Source organism: Sardina pilchardus, chromosome 18, assembly GCF_963854185.1.
Source record: "Sardina pilchardus chromosome 18, fSarPil1.1, whole genome shotgun sequence".
In the NCBI taxonomy this organism is placed as follows: Eukaryota; Metazoa; Chordata; class Actinopteri; order Clupeiformes; family Clupeidae; genus Sardina; species Sardina pilchardus.
This window is the reverse complement of record NC_085011.1, coordinates 22,031,550-22,051,260: the sequence shown is the minus strand read 5'-3', so window position 1 is coordinate 22,051,260 and position 19,711 is coordinate 22,031,550. Positions and strand designations below refer to the sequence as shown.

General features: G+C 42.2%; 1 protein-coding gene across 1 annotated transcript; it reads left to right on the top strand.

The window, feature by feature from the left end:
- Positions 1–6,536: 6,536 nt before the first annotated feature.
- On the top strand, positions 6,537–19,574 carry LOC134063518 (kynurenine 3-monooxygenase). Its single transcript, XM_062519043.1, has 15 exons — positions 6,537–6,736; positions 7,044–7,113; positions 7,222–7,319; positions 7,969–8,058; positions 10,030–10,078; positions 10,547–10,634; positions 11,291–11,456; positions 11,759–11,830; positions 13,422–13,543; positions 14,452–14,599; positions 15,198–15,255; positions 15,412–15,494; positions 16,888–16,989; positions 17,163–17,222; positions 18,887–19,574. The coding sequence occupies exons 1-15, from the start codon at positions 6,665–6,667 to the stop codon at positions 19,025–19,027; spliced, it is 1,419 nt and encodes a 472-aa protein (XP_062375027.1). The 5' UTR covers positions 6,537–6,664; the 3' UTR covers positions 19,028–19,574.
- The last annotated feature ends 137 nt before the right edge of the window (positions 19,575–19,711 follow it).

Genomic DNA, 19,711 nt, shown 5'->3' with positions numbered 1-19,711 from the left:
TGTCTCACCTTCACTCTGCATGTTGACACAATTTAGGCTACAAAAAGGCCCCGTCTCTTCAGAAGGCTTAAAGGATTTGAAGTGAGATAGGACATTCTATCCAGAGTCTCAGTCACTGATAGAGTAGCCTGTCATTGCTCTCAACATCACATCTTGGAACAGCCTCCTATCAAACAAATGCAAGAGAAAGCTGGCTAGGCCAGTGAGGCAAGCCATTAAGAAAAACAGCCATATTGTGTGGCGGAATAACATCGGGAGCACTTAGACTCTGCGCAATAATATCCTCACTCCAAAGTGAAACTGAAAGTGAAAGAGTGAGGATATTACTGCGCCACACAGTTATCCCTCTTATCTGCTTACAAATGCATCACATTTTATTTTGTCTCACCATACTTGGTCGTCTGACAACTCGTGTAACTGTATTTTAATAGGGAAAACATGGAGGTGTTTGGTCACTTCTAACTTCATCTCTGTTTGGATCCTTATGAATGCATTGAGCCGCGCGCCAGAGCCAGTGAGTGCACGCATTGAAACGTGAGAGGTATGTATCAACTCGTCTTAGTTAAGGGAATAACGTAGTTTAATATGAAAAAAAACGGTGAAGTGTTCCTTTAAAATGCAGCAGTGATGCCATTTTAGTGGTTTCTGGTGTGTGTCTGTGTGTGTGTGTGTGTGTGTGTGCTTCTAGAAATGCAGTACCAGCAAGCTTTTGCTCAGCACCACCATCTACAGGCCAATTGGTGTACAATCACTAAATGTCACATAAATTAATCAATTATATGCCCCCCCCCCCCCCCCCCCCCCCCATAGTTTGCATTCAGAGGGTATCATAATGATACTATATTTCAGGGCGCAGATGGTCCCTTGAGACCAATAAAGCCCTAGTCCCTACAGTTTTCAAAATATTCACAGACAATTTTGAAGAGAATAACCAATTCATTAAGTGGCATTGTTTGAGAGCATAGTTCTCTACCTACGAGACATGGCAAACACATTACACAAACATACCACAAACAGTAAACAGACCTGCCTGTTACTGTACGTCGCCTAATACTGAATCAGAGATGTACTGAAAAATTCACAACTGAACTTGTCCAGTGGTACAAACTAGTCTGAACTGCACAAAACCGCATGAAATGCGATTTTTACAATGCTGATTCGCACCACATACGAAGGTGGTTTCAATATCACTTACTATCGGATATGACTCAATCTGAACAGTCAAACCACTTGAATAGGATTTCAACGTATCCCTTTCGTCATTTGCACTGCGACAAACAATTGCAAAGTAATTCTGAGTGACGGAAGTGATTAATTGATTGATTCAAGCGCGTGCGCCAGGCCATGAGAACAGTCAGTCAGAAAGATCAGATTCTGATCGGATATGCAAGACATCGGATTTCGACTGCCAGTGTGAACTAAGCCTAACTGCAGCAATAACACACAAGCCTACCTAATTGTCGTGAATTAATGTGTCAACCATAATAGACAATGTGCTAGGTGGCGCTATAGAGTCCCTAAGCCACACCCTAGGCCAGAGCTCTATCCCTGGCTAGCTGTAGCAATAACACACATGCCCACCAATTGTGGCTCATTTTCGTAAATGTATCAACCACAACAGACAATGCGCTAGGTGGCGATATAGAGTCCCTAAGCCACACCCTAGGCCAGAGCTCTGTTTCTGACTAGCGGCAGCAATAACACACAAGCTCACCAAATTTGATTCATTTTCGTGAATGTATATGTCAACCACAACAGGTAACACATTAGGTGGCGCTAGAGAGTCCCTAAGCCACACCCTCGGCCAGAGCTCTGTCTCTGAATAGCTATAGCAAAACACATGCCCACCAAATTTGGTTCATTTTCGTGAATGTATGTATCAACCACAACAGACAATGCGCTAGGTGGCGCTATAGAGTCCCTAAGCCACACCCGAGGCCGGAGTTCTGTCTTTGACTAGCGGCAGCAATAACACACAAGCCCACCAAATTTGGTTGATTTTGTGAATGTATGTGTCAACCACAACAGACAACACGCTAGGTGGCGTTATAGAGTCCCTAAGCCACACCCTAGGCTAGAGCTCTGTCTCTGACTAGCGATAGCAATAACACATGTGCCCACCAAATTTGGTTCATTTTCGTGAATTTATGTGTCAACCATAACAGACAACGTGCTAGAGGGCGCTATAGAGTCCCGAAGCTACACTCTCGGCCAGAGCTCTGTCTCTGACTAGCTGCTAGGTGGCGCTATGGAGTCCCTAAGCCACACCCTAGGCTAAAGCTCTGTCTCTGATTAGCGATAGCAATAGCACACAAGTCCACCAAATTTGGTTCATTTTCGTGAATGTTTGTGTCAACCACAACAGATAACGTGCTGCTAGGTGGCGCTATAGAGTCCCTAAGCCACACCCTAGGCCAAAGCTCTGTCTCTGATTAGCGATAGCAGTAACACACAAGTCCACCAAATTTGTAGCCTGGCACGCCCTCCCAGTGACGCAACGCCTTCAGGCTTTTGCTGCTGGTCTGGCCAACTGCTCATTGAGAACGATTTCTGAGTTCCCGAAATCTGCGGAACTGCCCCCTTTGGTCGAGAACCAATCAACTTTGAGCAGCTCCAACGGCTCTGGGTAGAGGCGTGTTCAAGGCAGAGGAAAGAGTGTTGTTATTGGTTTAAACTCGGCAAACCGCTTTCTGACATCTACCAGTAGCAAATCGAGGCACTTAAAGGAGGCGGGTCAACCAGCGCTTGCAAGAAACCGTGTTAGTACAGGCTGTTGGTCAGACTAAAGTCTCGCAGAGCCTTTGAAAGTCGATGGTAATCAGGCTACCAAATTTGGTTCATTTTCGTGAATGTTTGTGTCAACCACAACAGATAACGTGCTGCTAGGTGGCGCTATAGAGTCCCGAAGCCACACCTTAGGCCAGAGCTCTGTCTCTGACTAGCAAAAGCAATTCCACATATAGCTGTCAGGTTACATCCAATTTAGAACCTTTTTTCTGCCTATAACACCAACTTCCTGTTTGTTAATAAGACGCCATAATTCTAAATTTCACCATTTCAATATACTTGGAAAATTAAAAAATCTGGTCGCAAGTCCTCTTGAGAAACCGCTCAAGATCATTTTAAAGCTTATATGACATGATTTCGATAAACCGTCTAGGAGAGTGTTTCAAAATATGTGATGTGCAAAAATCATAATCATAACTCAAATTCTTCTTCAAAGATTCACTATTAAGTTTAAATGTAAAATTGAATTTAATAAAACACACATATCCACCAAATCTGGGCCATTTCCGTGAATGTATGTGTCTACCACAACAGACAACACGTTAGGTGGCGCTATAGAGTCCCTGAGCCACATCCTTGGCCAGAGCTCTGTCACTTAGTAGTGTTACCAATTCCGCACATAGCTGCCAAATTTCAAAAGTTTCAGAGCATGCCAAGTTGGTGAAAAAAAGGCAAAACGTGGCCCGGAAGAAATTTAATCTGAGCAAAAACAATGAGGCCTTGCACCTATGGTGCAGCCGCTTCAGCGGCTGAAATGTGAGTCATGGCCTGTTTTACTGTAGGTAAAGAACATTGTTAAAATTCACTTATTATTCTGCAGTTCCATTGTGTGATCAGTGTGTTAGGCTGTATGTTGCAGCTGAATTGTTTTTCATTTAGTTGCTTAAATACTTAATTGCATTGTTAAATTAATACTTATTTGTAAGCATTCATTTTGAGTAAAATACACATTATTAAGCTGTTTTTATTCAATGAAAATGTCAATTTCGGTTGGTTATTACATAATGCACCAATTGTTACATTTGGCAACAAAAAAAAACGCAACACCCGCATTATGTAGTAACAACCGCAATATGTAATAACTTATTACATAATGCAGCAAAATGTATTACATATTGCGTTCAAGAAGTTTATTACATAATGCGGCAGATTATTACAGAATGCGGCAATTATGACATAATGGCGTGCACATTTATTACATTATTACATAATGCGGTGTTATTACATAATGCGGTGCTACAAGGCGGGCCAGAGTTGACTATTAGTCGTAGTGTTATCCAGTGCAGGGATATTTTCAAATAAATGCTTGGTGCTATCCCTCGGCTTTTGTAGATTTGGGTCTGGATTTCCATGGCTAATTCATCTATTTATCTTTCTATCTATCTATCTATCTATCTATCTATCTATCTATCTATCTATCTATCTATCTCTCTATAAAATACAGGAACATCTGTCTATCTGTTAGTCTGTTTCTCACTGTATCTCCTGAACCATTGGTCTGACTAAAATTGAAATCAAATTAAAAACACACATTGGCTTTAAAAAAAAGATGTTAAGAAAATATTTATTATTATTTTTACAACACAAACTCACATCAAATAATTTGTACATTTAGGTCTAACATTGCAACATACGGTATTACTCATGATCTTTGGAAGGTTTACCTTTTATATTTTCGCCTCATTGACTCCCCTACTGTTCTCAGACACACACCCATACACACTCATGCACACACCCTATCAAATTGTGCCTCCTACATCCACACACTTTACCAAAAGGCATGGGTGAGTGAGTCACTTTGCGTGCTACATTTGAAACATTTATCTGAAGAGTTACTGTCAATTCTATATTTTATCTCTGCTAGTATATCATTACTTTGAATTTAATTAATCATAGGTTTTCATCTAGTGACCTTATTTGTAAGTCACAAACATTTTCCCCCTTCTCCCTACATATTTTGTGTCTAAGTCTACATTCCATTTATTTGACATATTTTCTAATAATTCATTGCTTTCAGCTAACAATTTCATAGCTATAATCTCCTCTTTTTATCCCCTTTCCCCCCTATTTCTGCAGCTATTCTGAGGTCCATATTCATTGTCCTTTATCCAGTTTTTTAATTGCAAGTGCCTTAACTTCTCTGTATCTTTCAGTCCATATTTATCCTCTAGTTTCTTGTATGAGCACATTGATCCTTGGTTTATGATATCTGCTATTGTTTAGATTCCTTAGATCTTCCATGTTCCCCAACTAAGTTTTGTGCATTGAATCATTAAGGATTATTTCACATCTGTATACTGTATGTCTCGAAATTTCAATTTCATGTCCTATTTGCTTTTGTATTTTATTCCAGGCATTTAGGGGGAATTCACTCCAGGGGGGAATTCTCCCATAATATGTAAGGGTGTGTAAGGGTACTAAAAGGGAAACAATGCAGGATTGGCGATTTCATCGACGGTTTCGCTTTCGCTTTTCGTTTTCGCTCGTTTTATGCTTGCATATTTTCTCTGCAGAGCTTCCCCTACAGCTTTAGCGTGTATATTTTACAAAACTCCTCAATCGGTCAGTCTGCCGTGCCTTTTCATGAGAATTCACACACTTCCTGGAGTAGACCATGGGTGCGTGCCTGAGGGCTCCTGTGGTTAGCCTAGAAGGCTACCTTTATCCAGTTTTTTAATTGCAAGTGCCTAAACTTTTCCGTATCTTTTAGTCCATATTTGCTCTAGTTTCTTGTATGAGCATATTGATCCTTATATATTGTTTTGGATTCCTAAGATCTTCCATGTAGGTTTTGTGCTTTGAATCATTAAAGATTATTCCATATCTGTATGTCTTGACATTTCAATCATGTATTGATTACCTGTGCATTTAACACAGGTGATCTCATCAATTAGCTGCTCTGGCTGAAGAGTAGTGCTAATTGCTAATCAGCTGGTGTAAGTGAATGGTTGGCACAGATATGTGATAGGAATTTTACTTTCCGAGTTTTCCACCTCTGTTAGATAGTGTGCATGGTAACAGGTGATAATTTTGCATATATCAATGAATATTCAATAAGGCCCTGCCTAAACACATTTTGAGGGGACAATGCTTAGGCTATAGACAGACATATGAAACAGTGATGTCTGCATGTTTTTGGCAAGATCTTCATTAGTTGGGTCGCTTGAAAGCATCTCCAGCACTCCAGGAGCAGAGGCAGAGCAGAGCATTGTTAACAAGTAGTGAGGCCCTTTGTTGAATATTTACTGATTTTATGCAAATATCACAATCTAACATGCTTACCATCTAACATGGCACACCGGTATGCAAAGACTATTTGCATCAATGTAGACATTATCAGTATTTGAAATATAGGCATAGTTGATGAGATGAGTTGCATTTTATCATCTCATCAACTATGCAAAACGTCCCAAGCAGAAATGGATTGATAGAATCAATTGAGTAAAGTTTAGTGACTTAATCATTGAAGCCCTGGATTGCAGCCATCTGCGTTTCACTTTCACGTCAAGCATGGTTATTTCTTCATATTTCACCAATAAGTAGTAATCCAATTAAGCATTTCAACCACATTATTTCACAAGTGGGTCGGCTATGTAAACTATTGACCTTGATCAAAACCGTAAACGTCTGATGGACTGTGACCTCTAGGCAACATGCATGCGCATTCTTGCAACATTTTCACGTGTGCTGAACGTAACCCGCTGTGAAAGATAGGGAACTGGCAGTGAACAGGGGACTTTTGTAAAACTTCTGCTTGCTCCTCCCTCAAACAAACGTGTGATATTTGACAAAATCCTTGTGTAAGAAGGTCTTTCAGCAAGTTTGCTAGGGTGGTTTGGTTGGTTCCTTCGAGAAGGGCAATTTGTCTCCTACAGGAATGGATGGGGAAACGACACGGACCGATACAGACGGCAAGAAGAAATGTGTCGCGTTAGTTGGCGGTGGTTTGGTAAGACGCTAAAGCGAAACTGGTAGTCATGGAAATGTAATTTCATGACATAAGTATAGTTGTTATTTTTCTGTCAGAAGGTTTATAGCTTTATGATTGAGCCGGAGAGAGTAATGACAGCGCGTGATTGGCAATAAGTAAAGGTGTCAAAAGACTATTTCAGTCCGATTTGATGAGCAAACACGACACCATGAAGGCATTTCTGTGTTTATTTAGGATATTTATATATTTAAAAAAAAAAAAAAAAAAGAAAGTCTGAAATGTAATTTCTTAATTTGATTTTGGCTTGTTGATATCATCCTTTCAGGTTGGTGCTTTGAATGCCTGTTTCCTTGCAAAGAGAGGTTTTCAGGTGCTGCTGTTTGAATCCAGAGAAGGTAATGGCCCAAAAGTCCAAATCAGGTGAACCAGCTCTTTAAAAAACACAGTGACCCTAAATCTGAGCTTGATTCTTCCTTTGCTGTGGCTCATCACCTGGTTTTCAGACATCAGAAATGCCAAAGAGGTGCGTGGCAGAAGTATAAACCTGGCCCTCTCTCATCGAGGACGCCAGGCCCTGAGCCATGTTGGCATGGAGGAGAAGGTGAGTGTTTGTTCCCTTTTTAATCCCTTTCAGCGTGACTCTATTTTCAGACCTGCAAGACATCAACTTGTTATTTTTGCTCTACATGACTACAGACCTATGCATTTTTAAAGCATCTTTCTTCCTCTCCAGGGAGTAACATATGGAAGAACTCACTTTTAGCAAGATGTTTTGGTGTGTGCGTGTCTGTGTCTGTGTCTGTGTCTGTGTCTGTGTCTGTGTTTGAGTGTGGCGGGGGGTAAACAGTGATAAGCCAATTGTGGATCCACATTTGACGCACAGAGCCGTGTTACCCATGGCTCGCTAGGCACTGAATCAGAGGGGTGGTTTCACACTTGCATGACTCTTCAGCATGACAGATTTTGGCTTTCATGGCCAGCTCCACAAACAGGCTGCATGGCCAGGGTAGCCGCAGAGAGGAATGTGAGGATCTCTGAGTGCCAGATGAGGAGGAAAATCTCAGGCAGAGCTAAAATGAAATGTTTGCAAATCATATCTTCTGAATTGTGTACTGGGGGATTATGCAGAGCGTTTTTGCTACACCTTCATAACATTTGCCAGTAGATGTCACTGTTCTCATTCCTCAAATGTTTGTACATGAAAATTGGTATAACAGAATTCATTTTTTCTTTCTTTCATTGGAATACAGATTGTGTCCAAAGGCATCCCTATGCATGCTCGCATGATCCATTCCTTGAGTGGGAAGAGGACTCCAATTCCCTATGGAAAGAAAGGCCAGGTGAGGATACCTCCCTGCTTCAGACTCAGAAACACAGAAAGTTACATCAGGTGCATCCACAAATAGGAAACCTTCGCACACATGCATAATGTGTCCGTGCAAACATTGTCTGAGGCTCGCCTTCTCCCTAGACCAACAGGACCTCAACTATGAGTGTCTATTAATGATTGCCTGCATTTGTATTACTATCTCCTCTCGTAAACAGTGGTCAAAATGTGGTAGGCGATTGAGTACTAATTCTTGTTTTGAAGGTTTTCAGTAAATAAGTGTTTTAAAGAGCTCACTCGAGTCATCCAATGAAAGGCTCAGCTGACCCTTACGAAAGACCCTGTCTGCCTTGAACCTTGGACTTAGTTTTTTTTTTCATTGTCTGCCACGTAAAAAAAGGCTGAGATTTGAGTTTTAAGGCTGCAGACCTACTGAAAGGAGTGTCTGGTTTTGTAGTGAGCATTTCATGTTGCACATTGTGATGGGATTTTGTTAAGGCGACTGTTTTCATATGCTGTTTTCATATATTTGATATGGACAGCAGTGTAAAGTTAATTTCAAAGGAAATTATTATGCTGCATATCAGTTATCAGTAATCTTTTCTGTTAAGTCAGGAGAATCACAGCATTCTGTCAGACTTCAGGACCATAATGACAGTAAATGAGAACAAATCATCTAGAAAGATAGTCTAAAGAATGGATGAGAGAAGGAGATAGGATTTGTGTGTGTGTGTGTGTGTGTGTGTGTGTGTGTGTGTGTGTGTGTGTGTGTGTGTGTGTGTGTGTGTGTGTATGCGCGTGCACAGTAAAGAGAGTAGAGCACCAAAGGACAGAGGGGGCTCCCACATTTAGCCAATATAGCCTCACTGCAAACTGCGTCCAACACCATGTTACATGCAAGGATGATACTTTTTGGTTCCTCTCATTCTCCACCACGTAGCAGATCTAACTTTACTTAATCCACTTAATCGGCAACACATCTTGCACGCACAGGAGAGTGATAAAGAGAGTAGCAGATTCCAGCTGGCTTATAATTGTGTATCTCCTTTTTATTTATGAAACTTTTAAAAGGAAATCATGAAGGCAACAAAGACGAGGCTACAGGAGGTTGCAACTTGCGAGTTTATCCGGTTCCCATTATGGACCATTTTAAAACTCAGATTTGTTAGAGGGCTTTTTAAAATACGCTGCAATCAATGAGATTTGGAACATGGACAAGAATATAAAGACTTGTCTACTACTTAGCCTTTGTAGAATGGAATTGGTGAGTCTTCGATGACTGTTTTGCAAGCACTTACATGAAGCAGACCGAAACGCATTCCATTTAGATATCTAGGTGGCTACCAGGCTCATATTAACTTGTATTTGCAATCAGAAATGTGAAGCAACATGCCATTACGTACTTCCATTTCCAACGAAATGAAGGCTTCTTATAACAGCTTAATATTGTGCATATTATTGTTGATACTGTGCTAGTATCAACAGTCACAGTCATGGTCTGTAAATGATAGGCCCTGTATTTTACTTCAGGTGTTTGAGCTATCATTTAAATATTTTAGCAATTTAAGATTCATCACAGTCAGTAGCACTGTGTGTGTGTGCATTTTTGAGACAGAGAGAGAAAGAGATGCTAGAATAGTATTATGTACCATAATGGCTTCTGATGGCGGAAAAGCTCATTCTGGCCACATGTTTAATCACCAGATTAAAAGCATAACTTGATGGGCCTCTAGCTCAGCTTGTGGCCTGACATGACCCAAACAGCAGCGCTTTAATATGGGATTCCATAGAGGGCATTTCTAAGGCTGTCTGACCAAACCGCTCTGAAGTCCAAGCCATCGCTGGACAGTCCACTCATAGAATTACACCTCACATGGGCCCTTCTCCTTTCAGCCCCCGCGAGGACCAAGCAATCAGGATGATGTGAAGTGCTGTCATTGGGGGGTTGGGTGATCGTTAACGCTGTGCTTTATTTTCTCTCTAGTACATCCTCTCTGTTGATAGAGCCAACCTCAACAAGGAACTGTTAACAGGTACTGGGATACACACCCTTTTAAAACCCATTAGCAACCTAAGTATAACACACAGAGCTACAGACATGGGCTGTGCTATTAACAGATATATTACACTCTTGTTCCATTATGTGATAATTAATTTATTGTACTCAGATGAGTACTTGAGGAGACTTAGGTGAGCATTGAGCATGCCTTACTATTGACATTTAGCCTTAGCAGGCAATAAACACTGTACATCCTTACATATTATTGCATTTTAATAATGGAGTGCATTTTAATGATGTAACATATTTAATAAATATTTCAAATATCCTCATATGAAATATGTAACTGTTCAGATATTTCCAGAAAGCTTTCTACTGTTTTGACACAACTATAACGTTTATGTAACGCTCATGTGAGGCACAATGCACAGGAGTTGTTATATCAGGGTTGTGGTATAAGAGCACTACATGACCTCAAAACTGTTTTGTCTCATAATGACAGCGGCCGAGGCTTTTCCCAACACCACTCTGAACTTTGGCCGTAAACTGCAGGACTGGAGCATAGACACCGGGGCGATGACTTTTGTTGGGTAAACAGGAATTACGCATGTACACACTCACCGACATAGAACATGGGCACGTGTAGATAGATAATCACATTTTCATAATATGTAGGCTTGACACCAGATGCTTCACTGCGAGGTCTGGGCCCTGTCTTATGCAGTAGCCTACAGTATGTAAAAGAGGTCCGAGTGTTTTCTCTGAGGACTGATCTGTTGCAAAAGTAATACATTTGTCTCCCTTTTCCGTGTGCATGTCCTATAGATTAAGTTTAGCTAATGTATTAGCTAAACGAGCTATGTAGTCGTTAACCTTGCATGTCTAGAATGTAACAAATTTTACAATTACATTTACTTCATTTATTGTACACATTAGAGAAAGGCATTTACAACCTGTAGGACCGAAGGCTTATGTAATTACTAGAGAGTTAATTGATTTTTTCGGGGCAATTATCATCATTCAGACATCTTTTATGTCCCAGTATCAGTATCCCTATCTGGATCAGTCTGGCTCCATCTGTCTATAAAAGCCTGGGAAGCCTCCGGTCACAGGTTTATGTCATCGATTCAATATCCTGGGACCACAAACGCCTATAAAAGTTAATGTATGTTCTCACAAAGTCTGCAATATGTCTTGTCCAAGTGTTATGTTAAAGGTAATTTATTTCCGTTTTTTTGTGCCGCAGACCAGATGGCACCAAGGAACAGTACCAGGCTGATCTGATTGTGGGCTGTGATGGAGCTTTCTCTGCCATCCGCAAGCAGTTTCTGCGCCAGAGCCGCTTCAACTTCAGCCAGACCTACATCCCCCATGGCTACATGGAGCTCACAATACCTCCCAAAGATGGAGAAGTGAGGACCAGTTTGTTGTTATATTTGAATTTCTAAGTAGGCGATTTGATTTCATTGTGCATCAGAATCACAGATGGCTTGCAAATTTATTTGTACTTGGATATAAAGTGTGTGTGTGTGTGTGTGTGTGTGTGTGTGTGTGTGTGTGTGTGTGTGTGTGTGTGTGTGTGTGTGTGTGTGTGTGTGTCCAGAATAGGCATACCATACTGACATGCACAGCTCAGTGTACCAATCCTTTTCAGAGTACTCCCCTTAATGCAAACTCACACTCTTCCTCCTGTCATTCATCTCATCCCTTCTAGTTCGCTATGGAGACCAACTTCCTCCACATCTGGCCGAGGAACACCTTCATGATGATTGCCCTTCCAAATTTAGTAAGTGACCAGTTTTTCTTTAATGAGTGGACACAAGGCCACGTATTGTGGAGTATTAACTCAAAGACTTACAATAGAGTAGATCAATGGAATCTCCCAGCCACCGAGATGTGATCTCATGCAAGATCATATGCCCTTTTACAAATGAGATCTGAAACACAGAGAGACTGCGTTTAGGGAAATTGAGGACGGCATTGCGCAATAAGAGCATGTGAATAAAAGTTCCTCTGCGTATTTAGCATACAAGACCACATGACTGAGCTCTCCAACTTTACGATCTAAATATCTCCTGTGGTGTCCTATGGTGTGCTGTCTTTAGTTTAAGACAACCATCTGTGCATCTTCATTCTAATGAACTGCCCCCCTCTTCCCCGTAGGGGATTCGTGATGGTCTCTAAATGAGTTTCCATCACCCATGGAGCCCTCATCAGCATAGTTTCATTTCCCCACTCCCCACCTCGGTTTCTTCACGCGGTCAAAACGTTATTTCTGTGCTAAAGAAATTAAAATCAAACCAAAAGAAGGATTTCAAGTGTGCGAACATTTTTCCATTTTTTATGATTTACTCTTGTTCTGCACCTTGACCTGGGATGTGCACAAACTTTTTTACTATAACTACCACTCCCCACCTCTCCCACTACCACCTGCAGTTTCATCTCAGTGTTTTGGCCTTTCTGATTTTATCTTTTCTATTACAGTGTTGTGACATTCAGTCTTGTCTCTGTCTCTGTCACACTTCTCTGTCCTCTCTCCGTCTTTCTCTGTCCCTCTTCCTGATTCCCCACACGCTGGTAGATCTGGTAGTTTGTCTCTCTATCAGTCAGTGTTTAAGTCGTTTTTGAAAAGTTTACACACCTCCTCAATTACACGCTCTCTCTCTCTCTCTCTCTATCACTCTATCACTCACACACACACACACACACTCTCTCTCTCTCTCTCTCTCTCTCTCTCTCTTTCTCACACACACACACACACAAGCACACACAAGCACACAATCTTTAGGTTGGAGTGCTCTCTTTCAAGACTGCATTAGAGCTGTCACTCACTGTGATGCCCTTGGGTACATTAGCACTGTGAGAAATTGCTCAGCTCAAGGCTTGTCGACGTGGCAACGGCACTTTAAACGTGCCCACAGGGGCCAGACTGTGCCTTTTCCCGTCTCTCAGAGACTCTAATGTGGGATGGGTCGGTGTCTTGTGGAGAGGGGGGTGGGGGGTGCGATGACATTTTTAATCCGTCATGAGAATAGTATACTACCCATCATGCACTTGTGGTGTTCAAGGATGAGAGAGTAGATTGAGTGATACAAGGCAGAAATTTCCCACAGCTCTTACAAGCACAACAGTTTATCTTAAATTGTATTTATTGCATTGTCTCCTGTCTCATTAAAGTCCACAAGCATATCGACAGTGCATGCAGACTTTAACTAATAAAAAAGGACATTAAATAACGAAATGAAAAGGCAAGGATCAGCGGAGCACGGCGATGTTTAGATCGCTTATTTTCATTTAGAAAGGTGTAGCAATTGTGGAGCTATACCAATTCATAAAAGGAGATGCACTTCTTTTATAACTTTGTGTTTCCTCTGAAGGACAAGACTTTCACCTGCACGCTCTTCATGCCTTTCGACGAGTTTGAGAAGATCACCACACCTGACCAGGCCTTGGAGTTCTTCCACACATACTTCCCCGACTCCATCCCCCTCATTGGAGTGTAAGTGACATCCCTTTCCCCCTTCCACCCCCCCTTTCCCCCTGCCTCCCAGCGTTCTCCCTCTCTCTCTCTCTATCTCTCCCTCTCCCTCTCTCTCTCTCTCCTCATCCTCATCCTCATCCTCATGCCTGTGTACGCCCGCATCCGCCTCAGCTGTGTTGTAGGGGGTGAAATTACAGAAGCGGCGCGCAGCAAAGCCAGAGCAGACGAGGTTTTAATCTAAAGCAACACGATGCAATTGAGCCGTGTCACCGTGAGCCGCTTTGAGTCGGCGCTGTCAAGGTCTGGAACTCATCTATTCTGCCAGGAAGGTGAATGAAGAGGAGGCTGGTAGTATAGCTGAATGTGTAGGGTTTTCTTTTGAATTGAGAGACACCTTTGAAATCTGCATGGAAGGAGGTTGTCCTTGTGCTATAAGGTTGTCTTTTGCTCACTGCCTCACCTTGTTTGAGGTGAAGATTCATGCCTGTGTGTTGCTGTATGAAAACAGGAAAGAAAATGTTTGTTATTCCGTACGCTCGTGTTATCATGATGTTGCCATGTATGCTTTAATTCTCTGTCTGAATATGCTCAATATGTAATTGCATAAAATTGACTCATGAGAATCATTTATGATGTGTTACATAACCAGATGAATTATCAAACATCTGTTACAGCTTCATTACAGTGTGAAAGACCCAGCTATCCAGCAGGATATTATGCTTCTATAGTGGGATTAAGGCACAGATAACAGTTAGCTCAATGGCTTAAAAAAACAAAGTGGGCAAATCTAATAGAAGTCAACCTGCTAGAGCAAGGTCAACTTTAGTAGTGTATCGTGTGATCTTGTCGCCAGCCTATGTCTACCTCATTATGTCTAATCTATGGCTGTGTGCTCTATCCTGTTTGTTTGTGATTGTCCCCCTTAGTGAAGCAATTAAGAGAGATTTCTTCCGTCTGCCAGCCCAGGCCATGGTGTCCATCAAGTGCTCCCCGTACCACCTGGGCAACAACTGTGTCCTTATGGGCGACGCCGCCCATGCCGTGGTCCCTTTCTATGGGCAGGGAATGAATGCAGTAAGTGGCAGGAGGGCAATAAGGGCATGAGAAGAGATGGGAGGAGGAGCAGGGAGGCAAAACAATGCAACAGAGAGCAGAACGGTGCTATGAAGGATTAAACCATATTTTATTCATTTAAAGCCATTTATCCAATACACTTGCTCTTGTGCAAAACATGCTCTTGTGCACTTCAAATTAGACTCAGAGGGATGGGCTTGTGTGCTTGATACAGCAAAGAACAGGGACAAGGGCTCAGCCAATCATGGCCATTGTCACACAGCAATTTAAAGAGAATGAGTGAGGATGGTAAATATATACTGTGAAACAGGCTATCAAAGCAATGCTATTAGCATCATTTGCTTGCATTAGTTACCTACATTAGATTGAATTGAATGTGGATTGAGTTGGTGGCACAGAGCAGTGAGTTATAAATATACCCACTGTCACCCACTGTGAGATGTGCCTCAATGGCAGCTATTGCATTTAAAGAGTATTAAGTATAAACTGTATAATGACACTGTGGATAAAGAGTACATAACATGCTGTTTAGAATTTAATGGAAGAGATATGATTAGAAATAGAATGTAAATGAAAGGTAATTTGCAACCCCTCACAGGGCTTTGAGGACTGCCTTGTTTTTGATGAAATAATGGAGCAGTTTAATGATGACTTTGGTAAGCATTACAATGCACTTCACATGGATGATAAAAAACTGCATTTCATAAACTATAGTGTACAGACACTGTTCTGCGCTATGTTCAGCTTTAGTCTCAGTGAAATTGCACTTACGGTCAAAGGAAATAACTTTGTTTTGATTTTGCTATTGCAAGACACTGTGCTGCCAGAGTATACCCGTGTCCGAGTACCCGATGACCACGCCATCGCAGACCTCGCTATGTACAACTATGTTGAGGTAACGGTCATCATTTGAAAGTGTTTCTTTCCTTTATAGCTGTGGTCACTTTATTAACAGTAGTTAATCACTAGCGTTCCAGTCCAGACTCATATCATGAGATCTAAAACTTCATTAAGTAAGGCTCCCCCATGGAGACTTTGAATGTGTGCTCTTAATTAAAGAGCAACTGACCCCAGCCCTGACTGTCATTAGTCTGCATAACATCATGCCTGGACACACATGGCACTACAAAAACTACTGGCATTAAAGTGATTGGCGCTGCGCTATTAAGTTCAGAACCTGTTATCATAATTATGTCCCAGCAATTGCTATAGCAACATTGACCGAATGTCCACCATGTCTGTGAGATCAGAGCCTGTCTGGATGCCACTCTAAGCAAGCAAGCACTACTTATGAGAAAGAGAAGTTTACAGTAAACAGGTTCTGGCCTCACGCTGATGAAACATGGGGGCAACATTAATGGGCAACAGCTGAGGGACGCCGCCCAGCCCCATGTGTGTCACTAGTAACGCCTATCTGCTCCTGCCAAAAGTCCATTACCAGCAATGCGCCGCTCATTGTCTCACTTGGCTGGCTTCTGATGGCAGTGTTGTCGGCCGAAATGGCCTGGCTTGTCATTAGCCACGCTGTCTCCTCCTCGCTGCCCGCTCTCCCAGGGAAGCCAACAGGGCACCACGAAAAGCAGCTAATAGGCGGCGGATTCCTCTCATTGTGTCTATGCTGTGGGGCCCGCTGCAGTTTTAGTGCAAGCTCTCATCGCAGCCTGTGTGTGTGTGTGTGTGTTTGTGTGTGTGTGTGTGTGTGTTTGTGTGGGTGTGTGTGTTTCTGGTGGTGCTGCCAGCTACAAGCAGCGAGGGTTCACTGTGACGGCCCCATCAGAGCCCCGTTAGGCTGTTGCCACTCATCCTCCTTCTATTCAGCTATTAAATCACCCACACACAATGCCAGTAATTGCTCAAGTGACAGCATCCTTATCCAAAGCTCTCGCACACGCACACACACACACATACACGCACACGTTCACACACGATCACACGCACACACACTCTCACAGGCAGACACATGAGCCATGCTTGCCGAATTGCTCTGGTGAGACTTCATTAGAGCATTTGATTACCATGGCTAAATATAGCTCGCTTTTTAGCACATGTGTGGGCTCGTGCGCACACACACATACACATACACACACACACACACATACACACACTCAAACACACATCTATAACCCCCACTCCACCCCCTAACACACACGCACGCGCGCGCACACACACACACCATATACTTTTGCATGCATACTTCTGACATGATGGACATGTTCGAAATGGAGACTGATTATTGTAAATGGCATTTTAATTGTTGCCATTCTTTTCAATTTGTGATTGTGTTTCAGATGCGCGCACATGTGAACTCTAAATGGTTTCGATTCCGCAAGCACGTTGACGACCTCCTCCACTTCATTATGCCAAAGACAATCATCCCTCTCTACACAATGGTATGGCAGTGTTGGTATTCATTGTTTTTGTTTAAGTTATGAGTTCTATTTTGCTCGATACTGTATAATCCTTTGGGGATTTTAAAAGAAGTGTGAAAGATCTTTGTCCTTCAGGTAAATGTCAAAATGGACTGTTGACCCCCCAACCCCCACCTTCATATTTCTGTTGGCAGGTCACATTTACTAGAACCAGGTACCATGACGCAGTAAAACGATGGCATTGGCAAGACCAGGTGAGACAAAAAATGTTGTGTGTGAGTGTATTGTTTTCGCTGATGCCCACAATGTCCCATTCCCACTGCAATTCTGCCACAGTGCAAATCCAGCAAAGTGCAGAATGGTGTTGCCAGCTTGCCATCCTCCATAGCTGTAAGTGCAGAAGACTGTCCTATTTTCTGGTCAATAAACTCAAGAAGCACTAAATGACCAGCACTGAAATGGAAAAAACAAAATGATTTATTCCTCCTGTTCAAATACAGCTCAGTGTCAGGCAAAGCCAGGGCCAGAAGCTAGAAGTGAAAGACTTAGTCAAAAATCCACTGTTGTTGTTGTTGCAGTTGTTGTTGATGTTGTTTCATGTCAGGTCAAAGCATATCACATTGTTTTACGGCTATGTTTTTCCTGGATCGGCCCCAATTTGGCTCTGTCAGCGTTGGCTTTGAGAGGTTGACGTGATGTGTGGGAGTGATGAAGATGGCTTTGGATGTCACTCTGAGCGCCGGTACCAAGAACAGGGCCGCTGGGGTGATGCTCTGGAACCCCTTTCATGAGCGTGGCAGATTCTAAATAAAAGTCCCAGAAATATCCCCTTGTGTTGCGCTTGGTCGAGAAATACTGTGCCAATGTGTTTATATGCACTTCAGTATGCCAGTTATGATCGGGATTTTAAAGGTATTCTGTTTTTGAACAGATGTTATTGATTTCAGAACCCCAGATAAGCCCTTATCCAGGTTTTGAGTATCCCAGTTATGCTAGGTAGAGTACTCCTGGATACTGTTCCATGTGTACACCTTATCCTGATTTCTCATGCAGGCGTGTGATAGCATTAGAAACCGGGATAAGGTATGCTAACAGAACTCTATTGTTGGTAACTGAGATTTTAGCATTCATCATGTATACCGGGAACCAGGTTTCTTTGTGTTCATGTAAACACCATATCCTGAATTTGATAAACCAGGATAAGCCTTAATAACTAGGGCACTTAAATGCATGTGAACATAGTCTGTAATGAGATGCACTCTGATGCTAACCAAGTGGGTAAAAAAACAAACAAACTAAAACACAAATTTTCATTGGTATTATTATTTTTTTCTGAAGGAAGAACCCCTGTTAGGGCAAGTGTGTGGATAATGGGAAAGAGTAAATGGAGCATTTCAGTCTGGGCAGGAAAAAAAAAGTGTCAGATAGACTTGCTGCTGTGTCACACAGTGTTGTGACACAAGCCTTGTGGGGTGTGAAATGTGGGTGCACCACCCAGCACCAGTTTTCAAAGCTGCTGAGAGAAATGCTCCCACTGCGCTAAGGACTGGCAAAGGCAAGTGCCTCAGGCCCTGTCACATTTATGTCTTTCCCTTCCACATAGTTTTGTGTGTTCACGTGAGAGCTAGGGGAATCCCAATTCTCTTTTGGAGTGAGGGGTAGGGCTAAGGAGAAGGGGTATGTAGCCCTTAAAACCATGATATTTTGATATCTTGAAACCATGATTACTTGAAATTGAGGTGTAAGAGAAATGTCCCAGCATGCACCAGTCACACCCGAAAAAGCAGTGCAAGCACACTGAGAGACTCATTAATGTAAAATGTTGGCTTTAATAAGGATTTTAAAATTAAAACGATCATTATTTTATGTTTCATTTCTGTCTTTTGTGAGCTGAGCTTATTGTTCTCTGCCTCTCTAGGTGATCTCCAGAGGGCTGTTGATCTGTGGCCTGATTTCAGTGGCTGGGGGGACCTACTTGGTCATCAAGCATCCTCCCAAGAGCACCAGTATCCCCCTGGACCAACTCTGGAGCCGTGTGGCTGCTCTCAAGTGGTTCTAAGAAGCCGGAAACAGTGAGCAGGGGGGATCTAAAAAAAAGGTGACCTCACAATCCCCCTGATGGATCCAAAGTGACCTACATTTGCTGTGGGGATTAAAAGAGGATGGTTGATGTGATGTTGATTAGATTAGCGCCTCGAGGGGGCAGCCCTTCGTTGTTTGTGTTGTCGGACTGGTCTCTGCGTAATTCTATCGGAGATAATTAAACATCACAGTTCATTTATGGAGGCATTATTCACACAGGCCCGCTAGGTCAGTGAGCGATGCTCATGGACCAGCCCCCATGGGTCATCGTGATTACGCAGCTGCCCATTATGACACGCACAGCAAGCCTTCGTCTAAAGCTCATCCAATCACCTATATCTTGGGTGTAGAGACAGTCTAGCACCACAGTTAACTATTTAGTTGGTTATGTTTATGAACATTGTTTGACACTAATAGAATAAGGACAAAAAATATACAGATCGGGGATGCGGAATCTTTATAATGTGCTTGAAACTACTAAAGTGCAATTACTGTTTTGAAATAAATTCATAATTTTTTGAGAATCCTGTCGTGATTTGTGTGTGTCTATGGCTTTTTCTCCTTACACTCATAAAACATAGGCAACTCCTGCAGACTAAAATAAAGAAGTAAACAATTTGAATTTCAGTCATTTAAGCTTTGTGTTAGTCATCATCATGTG